The sequence below is a fragment of the Danio rerio genome, chromosome 24, assembly GCF_052040795.2.
Source record: "Danio rerio strain M-AB ecotype USA chromosome 24, GRCz13ab, whole genome shotgun sequence".
Lineage (NCBI taxonomy): Eukaryota > Metazoa > Chordata > Actinopteri > Cypriniformes > Danionidae > Danio > Danio rerio.
In genome coordinates this window covers 22,387,084-22,407,234 of record NC_141044.1, presented here as the reverse complement: position 1 = coordinate 22,407,234, position 20,151 = coordinate 22,387,084, and the positions used below count along the sequence as shown (strand labels likewise).

The 20,151-nt window shown below is 33.9% G+C and overlaps 2 protein-coding genes across 4 annotated transcripts in view; both read right to left on the bottom strand.

Annotated features, from left to right (window-relative positions):
* The window catches only part of zgc:162928, a 194,759-nt gene that overhangs the window by 11,525 nt on the left and 163,083 nt on the right, over positions 1–20,151 (bottom strand). For 2 of the 3 annotated variants that reach the window (NM_001430954.1, XM_087308715.1), the window contains 3 exon segments: positions 4,227–4,323; positions 9,111–9,565; positions 18,386–18,515. In NM_001430954.1, the coding sequence (NP_001417883.1) occupies positions 4,227–4,323; positions 9,111–9,565; positions 18,386–18,515 (682 nt within the window). 3 annotated transcript variants of the gene reach the window in all.
* LOC147838022 (uncharacterized) overlaps positions 1–20,151 on the bottom strand; it is a 168,167-nt gene that overhangs the window by 44,357 nt on the left and 103,659 nt on the right. The gene's annotated exons all lie outside the window — the stretch shown is intronic.

The window sequence follows — 20,151 nt, the reverse complement described above, 5'->3', positions numbered from 1 at the left end:
GATGATGTAAACCAGTTTTTATCTAATTTTACACTTAAACAACTTAAACCCTGCTCACACTTTGACATTTTAGCCATGATTTTGTCATCTGAGACAAATTTTGAAATCCTAGGCTAAAATCTGTGATCTTTGATCGTTTGTTTGACATGTTTACAGATAGTCGCTTTTGTGCCAGTTGTGATCAGATTTTTCTTCAGATTAAGTTCTGGCAGTGTCAGAAGATTTTAGACACTTTCCTGCAGTGTGACAACAGCTGCGATGAGCGTCAATCCAAGAACCAATAGGAGCTCTGAATTTGATGGTGCAATCTACAGTATGCGACAACTTCAAATGATTGCGAGGAAATGTCAAAACAGTTTTTCTTTTTTTCTGGCTTTATTATTGAGACACGCCTTGTGAAAAATTGTCGCTACAGATGCTTTACGTTGGCTGTGAGGAATTATTTCAGAACACAGGATAGTGAAAGTGTCACAGGCAGATGATGTCAAACTCTGGGGGCATTTTCTTTCGTGTTTGGTGCATCTTCATTGTTGTTAAGTCTGACTTTAAGTCAGCTGACATCTTAACAGTGTGACATGGGAGCCATGTTCATGCAGTCTGACATGTTCAAATCGTTCAGGATTAAAAAAAAAAAAAAATTAAAATAAAATTAATCTCACAAGTGTGAGCCGACCTTAAATGAATGCTTAAGTCTAATTAACTCATTGTATTTTAACTACATTACAACATCGATGTTGTAAAAGGAATCAAATAAAATTGAAAAGGTCTCATTATCCGTTCACCGAACATTTATTGGTAGGGGAAAATAACTAGCTGTGCATATACCCTATAGAGGAAAAGTTAAAACGCATAATTTTTTTTTATAAATTATATATAATCATGTGCATATAATCAACCAATGTATTTGGCAATAAAAGTACCATCATCTACTGTTACATCTCCAATTGATCGCAGGTTAGATTTTCCATCTCAAAATGAGTGCTTATTAATTAAAAAAAAATCAAGTATTATTTTTGGTAAAATAACCTTGGCATTTGCACTGTAAGCCCTAAAGTGACCAAACCTCTCATGTCATATGGATTTTGTGTTACAAAAATAATTTGCTTAGCAAAGAATTATTATCCCAGATCTTTATCAAATATTTGTCTAAAGTGGGAAAGGAGCAGAGCCGCTAGTAACTAAAATGTAGGATTTGGTTATATAAAAAAAGCTCTTCATCAAATTCGGTAAAAGACAATTGTCCGCATCCTGATAAAATCATAATCATTCTTACATAATCCCTGAACTCAAGGACACTCGCTCAGGGCTAAAGCTTTGATATGCTACAATACTGAGGTCATTAACAGAGTAATGGCTCACGAGGGACACCGAGATTCTGGCCATGTCACGTTCAAAGACTGAAAAATGAGGCCAGCGGTATTTATTAGCGATGACGGACCGTGATTTGGACAAATAATAATCCTCTAATGACTCCAAGCACGCTTAAATCTTTCAGACATCCACTGGAATGGAGATCTAAGATACGTTCATGAGACCGTATCAACATAATTAAAGTGTCCGATGTTTTTCAACCGCTGAGCCACACATGCTGCAGGCTTGCGTATGCGGAGACTTTGAGAAACCGTAAAAGCTGCTTGGAAGTTGCTCCCTCGATCTGACTCATTTATTTCCAAAGGGACGAGAGCTCAGATATCGTCATTAATAGGCCTCTACTGAGTCCCAGACTTGCCAGTCCATAAACAGCACTGCAGGGGGATAATTTGATCTAGGTATCATATGAACCACAGTCAATATAACAGCACAAAAAATGTAAACAGAGACAATCAATCAAAAGATACAAATATGGCATGTAAAACTATTCTATAACTGACTTCTATTTTAGGAGGCCTACTCATATTCAAAACAATCTTGGAAAAAAAATATAAAAATTAGGCCAGCCAATTCAGATTGTTTGCTTATATGTGACACAGATTTGACATGTTCCATCACCAAAAAAGGACAAAATGTATGCAGTTGTATGTTGAGATAAATTAGAGAGTCGGCACCAGTAGCTTGGTTAAGTGCGTTGATATATATCACCAAGGTGCTCACAAATTCACGAGTTCAATTTCTGGCTCATGTACTTAGCTGATCTTTCCCCTCTCTCTTCTCCCTATGTTTCCTGTCTAATTTCCCACACTGTTCTATCCATAAAGGGTTTAAAAACCCTAAAAAGTAATTATAAAAAAGAAATTGGATACAAATCAGATACAGATGTGCCAAAGTGATTGTAATGTAATGTAACAGATATGCTGATGACACTCAGATCTACTTCGGCTTATTGCCTAATGACTAGGCATGACTTGGTGTGATTCTGGAGTCAGCTCTAAGTTTCAGTAGTCATGTCAAAGCAGTAAGTAAATCAGCATACTATCATCTCAAAAACATGCAAGAATCAGATGCTTTGTTTCCAGTGAGGACCTAGAGAAACTTGTTCATGCTTTTATCACCAGCAGGGTGGATTACTGTAATGGCCTCCTAAATGGCCTTGCCAAAAACACAGCCAGACATTTGCTGCTCCTCCAGAATGCTGCTTCCAGGATTCTAACCAGAACCAGAAAATCGGAGCACACCACAGCTATCCTCAGGTCTTTACAATGGCTCTTTAAAATAGATTTTAAAGTATTATTACTTGTCTATAAATCACTAAATGGCCTAGGACCTCGATACATTACAGATATGCTCACTTAATACAAACCCAACAGATCACTTAGATCATTAGGATCAAATAAAATAAAAATTCCAAGAGTTCAGTCAAAGCAGGGCGATTCTGCATTAAGCTACTATGCCACCCACTGCTGGAATCAGCTACCAGAAATGATTCATGTGTGAAAATTTTTTCAGGATGTACCCAATTTTTATTATTATGATAATTTATTTTTATATAATTTATACCTATTTTTCACAAAACAATGACTTCAACAATCTTAAAGTTTTTTTTTTAATACTGCATTTATTCACAGACAGAAAACCCACGAATGACCAATTGAGATTTCAGAGGCTTTAAGATATACATTTCTGACAACTGAATTCTACAGGACTGTACAGTTTCTGTCTTTTTCTAGGGTCCATAAACAAGAGGTTGTCATATCATATTAAGCTGTGTCAGCTTTCTAAAATTAAGAATATCATATCTATAAGCAATTACTTAGTAAAATACATGCACAATGTTTCAGGTGGTATAGCAAGTGTAAACATGAATCGTAGAGAAGTCATTATTGAAAAAAAAAAAAATGGAGAACGTCAGTGTAAATGAGGCCTTAGAGAATGTTTTTAATCCTCCCAGTTAAAGGAGTAAATATGCCACTAGATTTCAATATATTTCATTCAATGACTAAGCATTTTAACTGGAGCCTAACTTTCTGATTTTCATGGGTTTTGAAGATGGTGATCCTTTCTAAAGTGATTGAAACCCTCTGACAGCAGGTTTATAATGGCCAGTTGTTTTCTCACATTACTTGCATCTAGTCAATCCTGAAGTTCCCGAATCTGACATGCCAATTAAACCAAATCTGTAAACATATTGAATGGTAGCTTTGACTATCTCATGCTTTTATTTTTTAGGTTAAATGCAATACGTGAACATATGTCTGCAAATTGGGTCCCATTTAAATTAAGTGTCTTAATTACTATGCACTTACATCAGAATATAAGTACAATGTAATTATTGCATTCATATAGTATTGCACAACACTTTTGGGAGATGAATACAGGTAAACTAGGGACAGATTTAGTGGTATCATTAGTTTAAAGGTTGGCTTAAGGTAATAATTGGGTTAACAGTTTAGTTGCAAATCTAATTACTAAGTACAAATTAGTCAAGGTCACCTAATATAAAGTGGGACTCCAAATTCAATATATGAAACAGATAAAAAAAAAATGTTTTTCAAAAATTCTTTTTATTGAGTTAAGTAATTTTGAGTCTTTAGTCAAGATCTTAATCATGCTTTTAATTTTTGTGTTCAGTGTGAACGACATACAGTAATCATGCCCACCAAATCTAAGATAAGGTTCATTTATATAGAAGTAAAGTGTCTTTGGCTGAAAACAATGATTGCTTTGTTGGCAACATTTGGTAACTGATTGAATGGAATTGTTGGTAGTTTGTAAACAAGTGAAATTTCCCTTCAAATCTTTATGTCACAATGTCTTCAATGAATGAGACGGGTCAGAGGTGTAAAACTCACACTTGTCCTGCTCAGGAGGGTCCAAACAGTCACTTTCTGCATCACTAGGAATGCGCCAGGGCTTCCTGACCGCCTGCAACTGCTGGTAAAACTCATCCTTGTAACAGAAATGACAGTTTATTTCAATTTACAGTTTTAATTTAATATAATGAAGCATTAACAATCACAGGTTGGTTTAGTTATGCATAAAAAAACAATTTAATTAATTCTTGGAGTGTTAATTTTGCTGTCTCCTTCATCCCTGTTGAAAAACACTGGGTATGCTACAACTACAATGAAACAATGAAAACAAAAAGAGACTAAAACAAAAAAGTGCATCCAATTATGGCTGCATCTATCTATTAGTGTTACATTTGTTCTCTTATTTTTTCATTATTCTCAAAAAATAATAATAATAAAATAAATAAAAAAATCACAAGAATTTTCTCTTGGCTAGGACCCACAGTTATGATGGTGTAACTGGGATTGCAAAAACACAGTTCAAATTGTATTTGGCCATTATAGATAGTAGAAGTAAATAAAGTGGCGTCATATCTGGCAAAAGTTTTGTAAGTCACAGTGCTCAATTTTTCAATATTAAGTAAGTGCAGAGGTCAAGGTCACAAAACCCAAAAAAAAAAAAAAAAACACTAATAACAAAAAATGAGCAATTGTAGTGACATGAGTGAGGATTTACATGTTTTTTTTTATTATCATTAAGACAAATATATATATATATATATATATATATATATATATATATATATATATATATATATATATATATATATATATATATATATATATATATATATATATATATATATATATATATGCAACATGGAATATAGTGAAACATTGTAACTACACACACTGAAACATCATTTTCTGGATTCACTTGGCAACAAACGAAAAGCGAAAATAGAAAACATTTTATTATTATTACTATTTTATTAAATATAATAAATTAATTTTGTTAACTTAAATGTACAGGCTTTGTTAGCCTGTAACACATTAACTTAAATGATAATATTTTTTTAAAATTTACAAGCCGATAAAAAATCCACATTTTATTGACGGTTCATGCATAGATAAATATACCTGTACATGAGCAAAATATCCACAGGTAGAATATTACTTTGGTCAGCACAGCAACAAGCCTTCTTGCATGGTCTAAGCCATTGAAATGAATGGGTTTTATAGTGCAGAGCTTTCCACATCTGATGTGAAAGCTGCTTCACACACTGTACATTTTATTTTGTCTTGTGTCTAGTCCAAATACCTAAAAAATCCTAAAATCAATATCATTTTACAGACAAGTAAACTGTTTTGTTTCCAAAAATGTCAATTAGAACTGCCAGTAAGGTAACTTCAAACATTTTTCTTTAAACCAAAAACATGATTATTTTATTTACCCCACTTCTAGATTATTTAGCTTGCTTAAAGGGAAAACTCATTTAATGTTGATTTTTTTATTTAAAAAAATAAAACTATTTAGAAAATGTTGAAAAATTAGATGAAAAATTAGAAAATGTTTCTTTCCTTCTTGTTTTCTTTTTTCTTTCTTTCTCTTTATTTATTTCCTTCTTTCTCTTCTTTCTCTTCCTTCCTTCCTTCCTTCCTTCCTTCCTTATTTATTTATTCATTTATTTATTTAGATAATTGGACAAGAAATAAGACAAAACTCTCCTAAGAAAGGCATGAAAACCCCGAAATGCTTTTTGTAGCTAATAAATTTTGTCGCCAGAAAATTTGGAGCATCTCTTATAGTAACCTTTAAAAATGTTACCTTTTTGTCTTTTTTTTGTTGAAATAATATGAAGTCTAATTTATAAAATGCTATATATTATTATAAAATTTATAAATGCAAAAATACTTCATATTTTGGCTGCATTATGAGGATTGAGCCAACAAATCATATTTATAAGGATTAAACAGCTTTTTAAGCAGAGTCTTTAGCTGGAAGCTAACACACACATATCAGCTAAATACCACAGAACCCTGCTTTGATTTCATGGGGTCTTAAAGGACATAATTTGCTCTAATTTTCAGGAAATGTAATCATTTATCAGTGCAAACTGCTGTGGCGTGTGCAAAAAGGTGGCAATTGAAAAGCAACAAAATCCCATGTGAACTGGAAACTCAAGATGTAGAGAGCTGGTGAATGTGCATGTCAGGGCCATTCGTTCTACAGATGTTTTTATTTTCTTTTGAAATAAGTACACCTCTGGGTCGATCCTCTGGGCCAACTTCTAATAAATAAATTGCCCCCTATTCCCTTCTAAAGTCTTTTATGTGCTCTTATTTTTCAGCACTAAAGGTATCGCCGGTACGGGCCAGACAGGAAGCGCTCATACATCTACACCACATTTTAGTGCTAAATCGCTTACAACAAAACAGAGTAGAAGGACAAATGGTCTGGCATCTCCTGTTCTGAAGTGAATGAGATGTACAGGTGCATATTTCTCTTTCTTATTCAGGAGCTGAATTGCTATAACAGCTGTGGGATCAGGCAGGGGAAATCAGCATTTATGCATTAATGTTTTCAAAACCTCATCAGTCATAAGAATATGAGCTAACAATATGATTCCTGTTTGTGGGTATTATAGACTTTAAAAGGAGCTTTGGGTTTATTAACACATACCAATACCAGAAAATAAAAGATTAAGAAAACAGAATCTCTGAAATGCCAGACTCCCTTCTTGCTTCATACCCAAGTAGTCGTTTGTAAATCTGTCCTTTATTCTGCTGTGGATCCTTATATTATATTGCTTAATCTCAATTGAGCGTGAGATGAATAGGTCGCAGTCAGACATGGACAATAGAATATTAGACAGTCTAGAGCTTTCACAAACTAACAGAGAGTGCGAGTGATTCTGAACTCAATGACCTGAGCTTTTACAGGGGTTTCCAAATGTGAGATTTCACATTTCTCAAGGCCAACATAAAATGAGTCCTAGTATTTCCAAACAGTAAGAGATTTAAGACCCTGTTTTTTTCTGTCTCTCTATAACTATAACAATCTAATATTAATATCTGTTGATAATAAACACAGATAACAGGACTGTTATATGTTAGAGATAAAAAAAGAATAATAATACAGTTGAAATCAGAATTATTACCCCCCCCCCCCCCCGAATTATTAGCCCCCTGTTTAATTTTTCCCAAATTTCTGTTTAACTGAGAGATTTTTTCAACACATTTCTAAACAAAATAGTTTTAATAACCCATTTCTAATACCTGATTTATTTATCTATGCCATGATGACAATAAATAATATTTTACTAGATATTCTTCAAGACACTTCTACACAGCTTAAAGTGACATTTAAAGGCTTTACTAGGTTAATTAGGGTAACTAGGCAGGTTAGGGTAGAAAAGTAAGTAATGTAGATTTATAAAGCACATTTATTGTGTATGACCATACACACAAAACGCTTCACAATTATGAGAGGGTTTCTGTTCAAACCACCAGTGTGTAGCATCCACTTATGGTATTAGGCAGGTTATAGTATAACGATGGTTTGTTCTGTAGACTATCGGAAAAATATATAGCTTAAAGGGGCTAATAATTTTGACCTTGAAATGTTTTTTTAAAAAACTTGAAACTGCTTGTATTCTAGCCGAAATAATGCAGACTTTCTCCAGAAGAAAAATATATATATATATATTATCAGACATACGGTCGACATTTCCTTGCTCTGTTAATAATCATTTGGGAAGTATTAAAAAATAAATAAATAAAAATCAAAGGGGGGCTAATAATTCTGACTTTAACTGTAGCTTTAGAGTAAGCATTATAGTTTTGAAAAAATTACTCATGTTAGAGTTTACATCATATTTAACATTTTATTTTTAAATATTTCACAATAATATTACATTATATATTAATTTATAATGTAGTAATTCTTTGAAAGTAATCATATCATTTATTAATGGCAAAAATAATAAACAAATAATAAATATATAAATAAGAATGGATTCACTTTTTTCAATGATGCACAATGTGACTGTAAAACAAGTGGTAGTTTAACATAAAAATAAAATTTCAATAATTATATTCAGCTTTTTAAAATAAATGCTTTTTATTTTTTTAAAACTAAATTTGTTATTTTGAAAAAACAAGCAAACTAACAAATCAATCAATCAATCAATCAATCAATCAATCAATCAATCAATCAATCAATCAATCAATCAATCAATCAATCAATCAATCAATCAATCAATCAATCAATCAATCATATTAATAATAATAATAATAATAATAATAATATGATAATAAAATAAAATCTATAATAAAAATGATAATTAAATGTAATAATAGCACAAAAAACACACTTGAAGTTTTTATTAAAGTATTATTGAATATTACTACAACAACTACTACTACTATCAATAATAATAGAAATAATAATAATAATAATAACAGTAATAATAATAATAATAATAATAATAATAATAATAATAATAATAATAATAATAATAATGCCTCTTCTTGTTATTATTGAGCATTTATACTTTTTATTTTTAGAAAGCTATGCATGGATGTTTTAGAATACAGCAAATTTTAAAAACAAAAAATTACATATTGATAAAAATGCAGGTTAACATTTTTTTTTTTATTGATGGTTCATTTGAGTATTAGTAGACTGTCAGCTTAATATAGTATAATAATTAGAATTAGTTGCAATGTAATTTAAAACTATCAAAATAAAGTGTGACTAATTGCAGAAGCAAACTTTTAATGAATAAAAAATTTATAAATATATAAAAAAATTATATAGTATTATTTCTCAATATTACTGACTTTTTATGCATTTTTTATTGTATTATTTTGTTCTATTCTAAAACATTAAAAACATGAATTCTGAATCTGATTTTGCTGTACACAGTATATGTGATTTACCTCAGTGAGTGTGCTCCACAGACCTCCATACAGATCAGTGGTGCTCAGGCCTGGTGGTGTTAGTATCGGTCTGGTGATCTGTCCAGTTGGTGTGACAGGTCTGCTCCTCGATCGGCCGTACACCCGCTCCTTGCTTCCATGGCCAGCGGCAGTGAAGGAGCGCATCATTAGACTATTAGGAGTGATGGGTCTGCTGGGCGTCTGGGCTCTGCTGCTGGAGTTACTGGGCGATGTTCGGTCTGTCATGAGGCTTGTGGGTTTGGGGTTGTGAAGCGGCAGGCCTGTGGTTTTTGAGGAAAGGCTGCTGGGAGACTGTGGTCTGGATGTCTGTCCGAGAACAGGGAGGGTGTTGGTGGTGTGGAAGAGTGGGGGTAAGAGTAAACTCCTGTGAGGGCTGTTTGGACTTCGGTTCAGCTTGCCTTGCTCTGCCAGTTTGGCCAAGTCCTTCTCCACCTCTGAGGAAATACAGATAATAGAAGCAAAGAATGAGCAACGGTGGGATGATAATGGTCATGGGTTGTCAGCATTTTGACGGTAGGTTATAAGGGACATTAAAAAGGCATAAATTGAGATTATAGATTATGAGTTTGAGATTGTATGGTCAATTTATTTTTAAACATAGAAGATTATTTTAGGTAATAAAACGAATAACCACAAAAAAGAAAACAAAACCATATTTTAAAAACAAAGTTTTTTTTAATTAAAAAATGTAAAAACAAAGCAACGATGACATTTAACTTAGTGTGTTAACTAATTACTGTAACTACCTAGCTACCTAGCTACCTACCTAACTAACTAACTAACTAACTAACTAACTAACTAACTAACTAACTAACTAACTAAATAATTACATAAATAAAGCGGCAGCACAGTGGCTCAGTGATTAGCACACTTGCCTCACAGCAAGAAAATTAGTGATTTGATTCCTGGCTAGGCCAGGTGGCATTTCTGTGTGGAGTTTGCATGTTCCAGTGCTCCAGTTTTCCCACAGTCCAAAGACATGCAGTTTAAGTGAATTGGGTAAACAAAATTGGCCATAGTGTATGTGAGTGAATGTGAGAGTGTATAGGTGTTCCCCAGTACTGGGTAGCAGCTGGAAGGACATCTGCTGCATAAAACATATACTGGAATAGTTGGGGGTTCATTCTGCTGTGGTGACCCCAGAATAATAAAGGGACTAAGTCAAAAAGAAAATGAATGAAAGAATTATTAACATACTAATACCACTACTGCCACTACTACTACTACTACTACTACTACTACTACTAATAATAATAATAATAATAACAATAATAATAATAATAATAATAATAATAATAATAATAATAATAATAATAATAATAACAATAATAATAATAATAATAATAATAATAATAATAATAATAATAATAATAATAAATGAATACATTTTTTGTAAGTTGTTTTGAAAGCCTCAGCAAATGCATAAATGTAATATTAGCACAGAAAACATGCTTCATTATTTTTTTAATTAAATTATTGACTACTACTACTACTACGAACAATAATTAATATAATGTACTATTAATTAATATTAGCATCAGTAGTAGTTTTGTATATGTAACAATAAAGTGTATGATGATTAAACAATTTAATGATGACTAATATTAATGTACTACTACCACTAATAATAATAATAATAATAATAATAATAATAATAATAATTGCTATTATTATTAAATACAAAGATTAAATAAAGTGTATCAGACGTAGATGACAAAGAGTAGCCATTTTAGCTGAGCATGTTAGGCTTTTAGCTTTCTTCATTTAGCTATAAAGTTATGTATATACAATTAAAACTATTGCCAAAGACTAACTTTTTCTATTTGTATTCTTATTCAAATACACTCATAGGCTTAAAATACATAAGTGTGGATTATTGACTAACCTCACATGGACTCCTTTTAACAAAACACAAACAATTTCCTGAAGTTCTGCCAAGTTTTTTTAACAGTCGTGGCAGCAGTATTTTCTGTCAGCTATAAAGTGTAAATTAGAAGGCACGTTTACTTTCTATGTGTACAAGAATAGTTCAATATGTCCTGCATCACGCCAATATATCTGTTCTTATATTCTTATTTTTGTTTTAATTTTTTTTAATAAAATTTCCATTTAAAAATGGATAATCTGGATCCACCATCCAGAATTCAGTCAGAGAGTAATTAAGGATGCAGAAGAAACGACATATCCTATATATAACGACATCCTTCACTAAAATTGGGAAATATATATATATCCCATATGCCATATGTTCTTGTTCAAGCTTAAATGGCCTAATAATTTTGTCCTTATAATGGTGTTTAAAAATTAAAAACTGACTAAACTAAGACTTTCTTAGTTTATTATATTATCAGACATACTGTAAAAATGTCCTTGCTCTGTTAAACCTCATTTAGGATATATATATATATATAGTTTTGTTTTTAGATCTCATTGAGAACAAACAATTGAAAAAGCTGAACAATTATGTGAAAAGTGGCCATAAGAACAAAGCAAAAACACTGAAAATGCTCATTTCCACTATCCATCTATTCATTAATTTTCCCTCGGCTTAGTCCTTTTATTCATCAGGAGTCAAAACAGCGGAATGAAATGCTATAACTAATCTTGCATATGTTTTACACAGCGGATACCCTTCCAGATGCAACCCATTACTGGGAAAAATCCATACACACTGATTAACACACATACACTTTTTTTTTTCTTGATCAAACTACTAAATTTAAAATAAGCTAAATCAACACAATTATTGAGAATTAATTAGGACAACTTATTTTTTTATGTTCAATCCACATTAATTTGTTAGAAGTGTTAAGTTAACTTAATTGATTTGGTTTGGGACAACTGCTTTTTTTACAGTGTATACTGTTCCAGCCGAGACTCAAACCAGCGACTTTCTTACTGTGGGGCAACAGTGCTAACTACTGAGCCACAGTGCTGCCCCCCATTTCCACCATCAGGAAAATCATTAAGAATCTCCAAAGTTGTTGTGGATCAGCCTGGGAAAGAAATTGAGTTTGCGTTTATTACTATTAGGAGGTTCAAGTGGCCAAAAAAAGAAAAAAAAAGAAAAAGAAAAAGAAAAAGAAAAAAGACAAGAAATCTCCAAGAATCACAGCTGGAGAATTGCAGAAGTTAGTTTGCTCTTGGGGTCAGAAAGTCTCCAAAACTAAAATCTGATGTCACTAACATCACTACAAAAAACTTGGAAGGGTTTCAAGAAAAAAAAAAAAGCCTCTATTCTCATCCAAAAATAAACTCAAGCATCATCAGTTTTTATTGTTAATAACTTTAGGAAAGGTTAAATGTTAAACAATAAATACTTTTTTCCAGCTGTCTTTGTTCATGTTTACCAAGTGTGCCAATACTGTATTAGTGGAGGGCAGTGTAAATATTATGCTCAAGTTTGATGTGTTTAAGAAACCTTGACGAACTTGTAAGCAAACAGTTTTTTTTTTCTCCTAACAAAATGCCATGAGAGTTTTCTGAAATATGAAACATGTGTCTGTTGTTCAGATTACTAATGTAAAGTGTAAAATTTCATTCTATCTAATGCATGAGCTCTCATAATTAATTTCATTTATGGAAACAATTACAGATTGTTGTGATACATGATACATCTAATTGTGTAAATGGATGATTTGACTGATTTGTCTGTAGTCAATCATAGGTAATTGCAAACCCCTGTTGTCCAATTTAAACTGCATACAGGAACTTGTTCCACCTAAACACATATGTGACGGAAAGGATTTGTTGTGAAAATATTACACAGAAATAAATCATTTGTGATGATGGCAAATCTTACCAAAATAAAGACAATGAAAACAAAGCGAATGAAAAATGTCTTTTTTTGTGCAAGTGTTTAAAGTTTCCCATATGATATTTATAAGAGAGCCTGATGAGTGGATGGTGGTGGCTGAGAACCCAGCAGCCACAGTTATGTCCACTGTAAACACCATACACACATGAACCATCAGTCATCACAAGTACAACAGTTCAACTTGATTATGAATTATGAATGTATTCCTAGTCCGGTAAAGCAAGACTCAATGCACTGTACTAACATGCCTCTTAAATGAGCTTTATCTGAATGCATGGATGTATATTCAGAAATGCATTAAAGGGTACCTATTTTACCCCTTTTTCAAGATTTAAGATAAGTCATTTGTGTCTCCAGAATGTGTCTATAAAGTTTCAGCACAAAATACCCATCAAAATATTTATTTTACCTTTCAGGATATTATAATTTTCTGCTGTGAACACAATGTAGCTGTTTTGTTGCCTGTGCTTTTAATGCTAGTTCTCCCGATCCACTGTTCCAATGTGACTGTCACAGTGTGCCTCAATATCTGACTGCATTAGATGAACAGCACAGTGACAGACATGAAGGAAGAAGATCTCACATATCGTTTGTGAGAACAGTAAGTACTTTCCCAATGATTATTTGATGTATTTGTTGTGGAGTGAATTCAAGCCTTTATGCAACGATGTCACACAATGTTGTTACAAAGTTCACGAACACACACAGACACATACAAACCGTGCACAATTAAATTAACTCTGTCAATCAAATCAGTGGGCGGAGAAATCACACTCCTACTTCACATTGTGGTGGGCCTCAAAATGGGAGGGTTTTTGATTCTATTTTAACATCAGGAAATTTAAAAAAAGAGACTTATTATCTTTATACCCTCCCAATATGACAGTGGCCACACTCTACACACATAGTTCTGTCCAAACAGTTTTCACAAGATGATTGAATGCAAAAAAGAAAACAAAGCAAAACAAACAAAAATCAAACAAAAACATTTACAGTGGAGATTAACATTAGAGAAGAATTGACCTGATTTCAACAGTTCACTGACTGTACTGGGTTTACTAGCCATAATTGCTTTTCTGGTTTTTGCTGTGTGACAGGGCTTTTTGTCCCTAAAGTTTTTTTTCTTCTGTGCAACACAAAACAATATATTTCGAAGAAAGCTGGAAATTGGTGACCAATTACTTTCATAGTGGGAAAAACAAATACTGTGAAAGTCAAAGGTTACAGGTTTCCAGCTTTTTTCAAAATATCTTGTTTTGTGTGCAACTGAAGAAGAAAAACAAACTCATAAAGGTTTGGAATAACTTGAGAAAGAGTAAACTGAATGATATTTTAGATTTTTAGGTGATCTACACTCACTACACTATTTAATCAGCTACACCTTACTAGGCCATTTAAGTACAGTGAACTCCTTGTTATATGCAAGAAACTAGTTTGAGATGATTCTCGTTTTATGACATGGGGCGTTATCCTGCTAGAAGTAGCCATTAGAAGATGGGACCAGGTAGGCTGTGGCGTTGACACGATGCTCAATTGGTACTAAAGGCCATGAAAATATCCCCTACAGCATTACACCACCACCACCAGCCTGAACCGTTGATACGAGGCAGAATGCATCCATGCTTTCATGTTGTTGATGCCAATTTCTGACCCAACCACCTGAATGTCGCAGCAGAAATCAAGGCTCATCAGACCAGGTAACATTTTTCTAATCTTCTATTGTCCAATTTTGGTGAGACTGTGTGAATTGTAGCCTCAGTTTCCTGTTCTTCGCTGAAAGAAGTGGCACCTGGTGTGGTTTTCTGTTGCCCATACGCCTCAAGGTTTGACATGTTGTGCATTCAGATATGCTTTTTTGCATACTTCTGTTGTAACGAGTGGTAATTTGAGTTACTGTTGACTTTCTATAAGCTGGAACCAGTCTGGCCATTGATTGGCTGAAATTTTGCGCATTGAGCAGTTGGTCAGGTGTACCTAATAAAGTGGCTAGTAAGTGTATCCCTTTAACCATTTTATACTGTGCTTCATTAAATTAAAGGTTGTTCTCAGATTTGAATCTCCACTGTATATAATGACCGTAAAAATAAAACAAGTACCAAAGCGGAGGAGGGTTGACTTTAGAGCGTTAACAAGAAGCAGCACATCTAATCTATTATAAACAGCTCTTGATCAAAATAAAAAAGGCAAATACGCTTCCCACAAGGCTGCTGTCCTTAAGCACGCAAACTCGTCATTTGGAACATATGCAACCTTATTGATTCCTGACTTTTTTCCCCTACACATCAACGGTGGCCACAGCTCATCTCACAAAAAGAGAAAGATCTGAGGAATTCCAGCAAGCTGAAAGTGATGCTTTATTTATCCAAAAGTGGCGGAAAGCTTTTCTCTGCCATTAAAAAGCAGCCAATAATGTTGTTCTTTGGGCAGAAGTCAAATATCAAGCTCTTAAATTCCTAAAAACAAAACAACGCAGCAGGATTGTAAATTAAAAAGGAGTCTGAGGATTTAGTTAACCACATAATTGAGGTAATAATGAGATAAAAGAAGAAGCCTGGCTTTCAACACGGAGAACATTAACAGCTAATAAAAGCATGAAAGGGGTAAATTAGGCTGTTGAATGAGGCTAATGCCTGGCCTTATGGGATGGCTCTGTTCAGATATAACTCAACAGACAAACAGCTTTAAATCAATGCCATCTGAGAGCAGGGGTGACTTTTACCGCAAAGTGATGTCAGAATATGCTTTCCTATGACTCAGTCACGGAATAACAAGCACACTAGAAACAAACACATACAGACTTACCACACACACACATTCATGTATGCTTATCTGTTTACAGTGAGAATGTGTGAACAATCTATGAATAATCTATGTGTTTTCACAATACATTTTTCATACCTAATAAAACATGGTTTCATGATTTTTACAGTATAGTGATTACTGCTCTAAAATAAGTACTTTTTAAATATTTGGGAACACTTTGAGTTGTGCTAGCTTTATTACTTTCAAAAGCACAGATTTCTAAAAAATACATTTAAAAAAGCTTTAAATATACCTTAGGAACTGAAAATTTTAGCGTTTTTAAAACCTTGACTTTTCCAAAACACGGAAAACTTTGAAATCGGTTATCGTGCCATGCATAATACATATGAGCAATATTACACAAGTAGCAAAGCGATATGGCTGTATATTGGCACTGCTGGAAGGCATGCACTGGCTACCAGTGACGACATACAGCCATATTGCACTGCTACAAGTGTGATGTTGCATTTATACAACAGTTTGACGGCATAATTGTGCATATATAAAAAGTAAATTAAACACGGAGAGTCTAAAAAATACTTTTGTATGAGGAACTACTTTCTTCAGCCATTCATTCACATCTGCAGCTGACGTCAGAACAGCAGAAGCCATTACTAATTCACCAACGTCATTTAAAAGCTAGTATTTGAATTATTCTCTAGCGTAAAATCTAAAAGTGATGACAAAGATGATTTCGTTCAAATTTTAGGATTATAAGGTAGAACGGCAGGAAATGCCATCAGTCTACAGAGATTTCCCAGTATTACTCTGTTTAATCAGGACATCCCAATAATTAAGCCCGAAAAGCAGCAAAATCACTACCAGATTACTGTTGTGTTTGCGAAAAGGCAAAAACATTAAACACGTGTGGACATTTCTTCTTTCTTTCTTTTTACTGAACTAGTCTGCAGTAAAAGAAAACTGTGTGCAACTGTGTGCAACCAGTTTTTACTGCAAAATGTTCACCACAGGATTTGGGAGACATTCACGCAGAATGCATCTCTGCACTTGAAACGCTAAACGCAGCGCTCAGGAATGGTTTAAAACAGTTGTCATGTCAACTTGCTGCAGTAAAAAATGACAAGTCTGTAATGCTTGCCCTGCCTTTGCGCTTATCTTATTGGCCCACTGCTCTAGAACTGAAATATCAGCTGTCAATCACTCAATCAAAGCCGTTTGGCTTGGGATGACAGAGAGAGCTACTACCGCGAAAAATTGTAAAGCGATGAAGATGAGAATCAAGATAACACTGACAGATTTTGTTTTAGAAACCATGGCATTTAAAGCTACAAATAATGACACATCTTACTAGTGATCATGTGCTGAAGTTAATCCACCTTCTACACTTTTCGAAGAGTGGATAAAAGACTTCCATTGGCTTCAAGTCTGCTATGAAAAGTCTGTGTAATGGATTTTTTTTTCTGGTAACTGCTTGCCACATCTAGCATGAAAGCTTCTGTTTAATCCTTCATATAATCGCCAGATGCTGTCTGCCGTGCAAGTAGCAGCTATATGTAAAATTCAACACAACGTACACCATCGCAAACGGGCTTGCACTGAGTAAATTAATATCGCTGCTCATAAAAAGACCAGTATTGCTATTAACATGACGTATGCATAATAAGGTACAGTATGTGTCAAAAACATTGCAGTGCAATATCAGACACCACCTGTGAGAACAGCAGAGTTATATCGTTAACAGATACATTCATTTCAAGCAGAGGGTGCAGGGCCAGTGAGCGGTCCGAGTACCTTTTGATCACTCAGTTATGTTATAAAAATCTATTTTCTTGTGAGAATAGGATTTCGTTGAGACATATTTTCCTCACGCTTGGATATATATATATATATGTATATATATATATAATTGGTGGGTGCGACTAAATTTTGGCTGATGCACTTAAATTTTTTAAGTTAGGAGCACCAGTGCTACCAAGCAAAAAGGTTAGTTTTGAGCCCATATATATATATATATATATATAGTATCAAACATGATTATATTATTTTCAGATTATAAAAAAATGCATGCAAATCCTAAATATTCATATCTACTTTGCTAATGTTGTTAACTATTCATGTTTAAATGCGCACACACACACACACACACAGCTGCTGCCCTGATGGCTTAGTGAGAGTGGCCTTCTTAAATACTTAACATGTTTCAAATGTATTCGGTGTGCGACAGCGAAGCGAAATAAAAAAAGCAGTACATGCGTAAACAAACAACTGCACGACACATGTTGCAGCTCTTGGTGCTGTTTGTGCCTTTGGTTTTGCCCAGTGCTTTCAAGCGGTAACCAAATGAACGAGCATCACACACAAAAACGTCTTTCAGAGGTCTGCAAGATCAAACCGCCGGCTGAGTTTGATCATCTGCAGACAGGGATTTGTCACTTTACAGTGACTCTAACAAGCTAATGCAGCGGTGGCATTATTAAACAAATCAAAGACGGTCACCATTTTTCATGAAATATTTTTAATAGGTGGATCAGCTTTTAATTAGCCAATGAGACGCCTTCGTTTTGGAGTTTGCAGGCAGACATGCACACGTGTGGCCTTTGACAGTGTCAGGCTGTAATAGAAAGGTGGCCTGCTTTTTTATATGCATGTGGGTGTCTGTGTGTTAAAAACCTACCGGCAAGATGTTTGCCCATGTTTTCCAGTTCTTTGGAGAAAAGTGAGTCCTGGAGTTGTAGAGCACGTCTGGCCGTCTGGGGGCTCGTGCCTCTGATGGGCTTCACATCCGATGCCCAGACAGGGTGACGCTATGGCACACACGCACAAGAAACAGTACATTAGCTTTGAATTTTGCTCCTTTTCACAAACTTATGGTTACAAAACTGTGCCATATCTGTTATAATGAGCGCCAATTATTTTTTTAAGAGAAATTAGAAAAACACTGAAAACCACAGTTCTTTGGGATGAAAGTCCGGATGGCGGCAAGGACTGAACTTTTTATTTGTGAACACTGCGCTAGACGTTTAGAAGTGGTTAAAGGGTTTTGAAGTAACAATCAATAAACGCTGGGGATCCGAGAATGGATGACGACGAGCAGCTAGAGATTCTGGTATTACTGTGTTTTGTGATAATAAACTTGTGGTTTGGGGAGGATTAAAAATACAGTCTTTCAGTTCAAGGCTACGGAAAATAAACCAATGATATACAAACAACAGATTAATCAAAATCACATTGGTTTGTAATGATTTAGTGTGTTGCTAATGTGCATACTTGCCGGGCCACTGGAAAAATTATTATTATTTTTTTTTTGTCTGGTCAAAACTGGGGATGCTCATTTCAGTTAATATTGGCTGCCGACAACTGCCACTCATTAAACAAATATAATGGTTAACTGTCATATTAATATTAAATTATTATTTAATCTTTTAAATAATTGAGGAGTCTATTTTGTGTCAAACATATTAAATATTGCATTTTAAATTACTAGTTTATTTTAACATGTGGACATATTAACAACAGAACATAACAGAAGATCTTCACACACCTGCAGTTTTCCAACAGCACAGAAAAAAAATCTAAACTAAATAAAAAGAATAAAATAAATAGTCATGCCCTAGATATTTTTCACTTAAATAATACATTTAAATTACAAAACTAAAACACTTGACTGAATCTTTTTTTTAAGAACCAGCAAAGGCTGTTTTTCCCATCACATGCTTTTTCTTCAAATACTGTACCTCTGTCAATTTTTTAAATAGAAGTCATTATTTTAAAGATTAAGTCTTAAGAATCTGATTGATCCTTAGAGCTTGTGTGCTTTTATTTCCTCTTTCACTTTTGGTTCATGTGCGTGTGATGAAAGACAATGACAAGGCTCATGTGTTGACTTTTTGTAAAGTATAGGCTACTATAGCATACATATAACAATTTTGTTGTTTACTTATGATATTGCATTAACTTGCCTACATGTTTTATAAGCTTTTTATAAGATTGGTGTTGAGTTATCATTATGCAAAAATCTACAAAATCTTTGGATTTGTTTGATTCGCAGATTATGTAGACCAGGGATGTCAAACTCAATTTCTGGAAGGTCGCAGCCCTGCACAGTTTAGTTCCAACACTGCTCTAACACACTTACCTGTAGGTTTCAAGCAAGCCTGAAGGACTAAATTAGTTTGATCAGGTGTGTTTAATTAGGTTTGGAACTAAACTGTGCAGAGTTGTGGCGATCCAGGAATTGAGTTTGACATCCCTGATGTAGGCTATTATTAATTTTCCAAATGGAAAACAAGGTTGGTTTGTTGGTTGTACACTAAATCATGACAACTGTAGCTTATTTGTTGTGTTTATGGGCGTTGCCGTAGTGCCTTCTGATGGAGAGAACATCCCGACACCCTGACTTGTGGCTGGCTTGTTTCCAAGGAAGTGGACATTTCAGAAAGT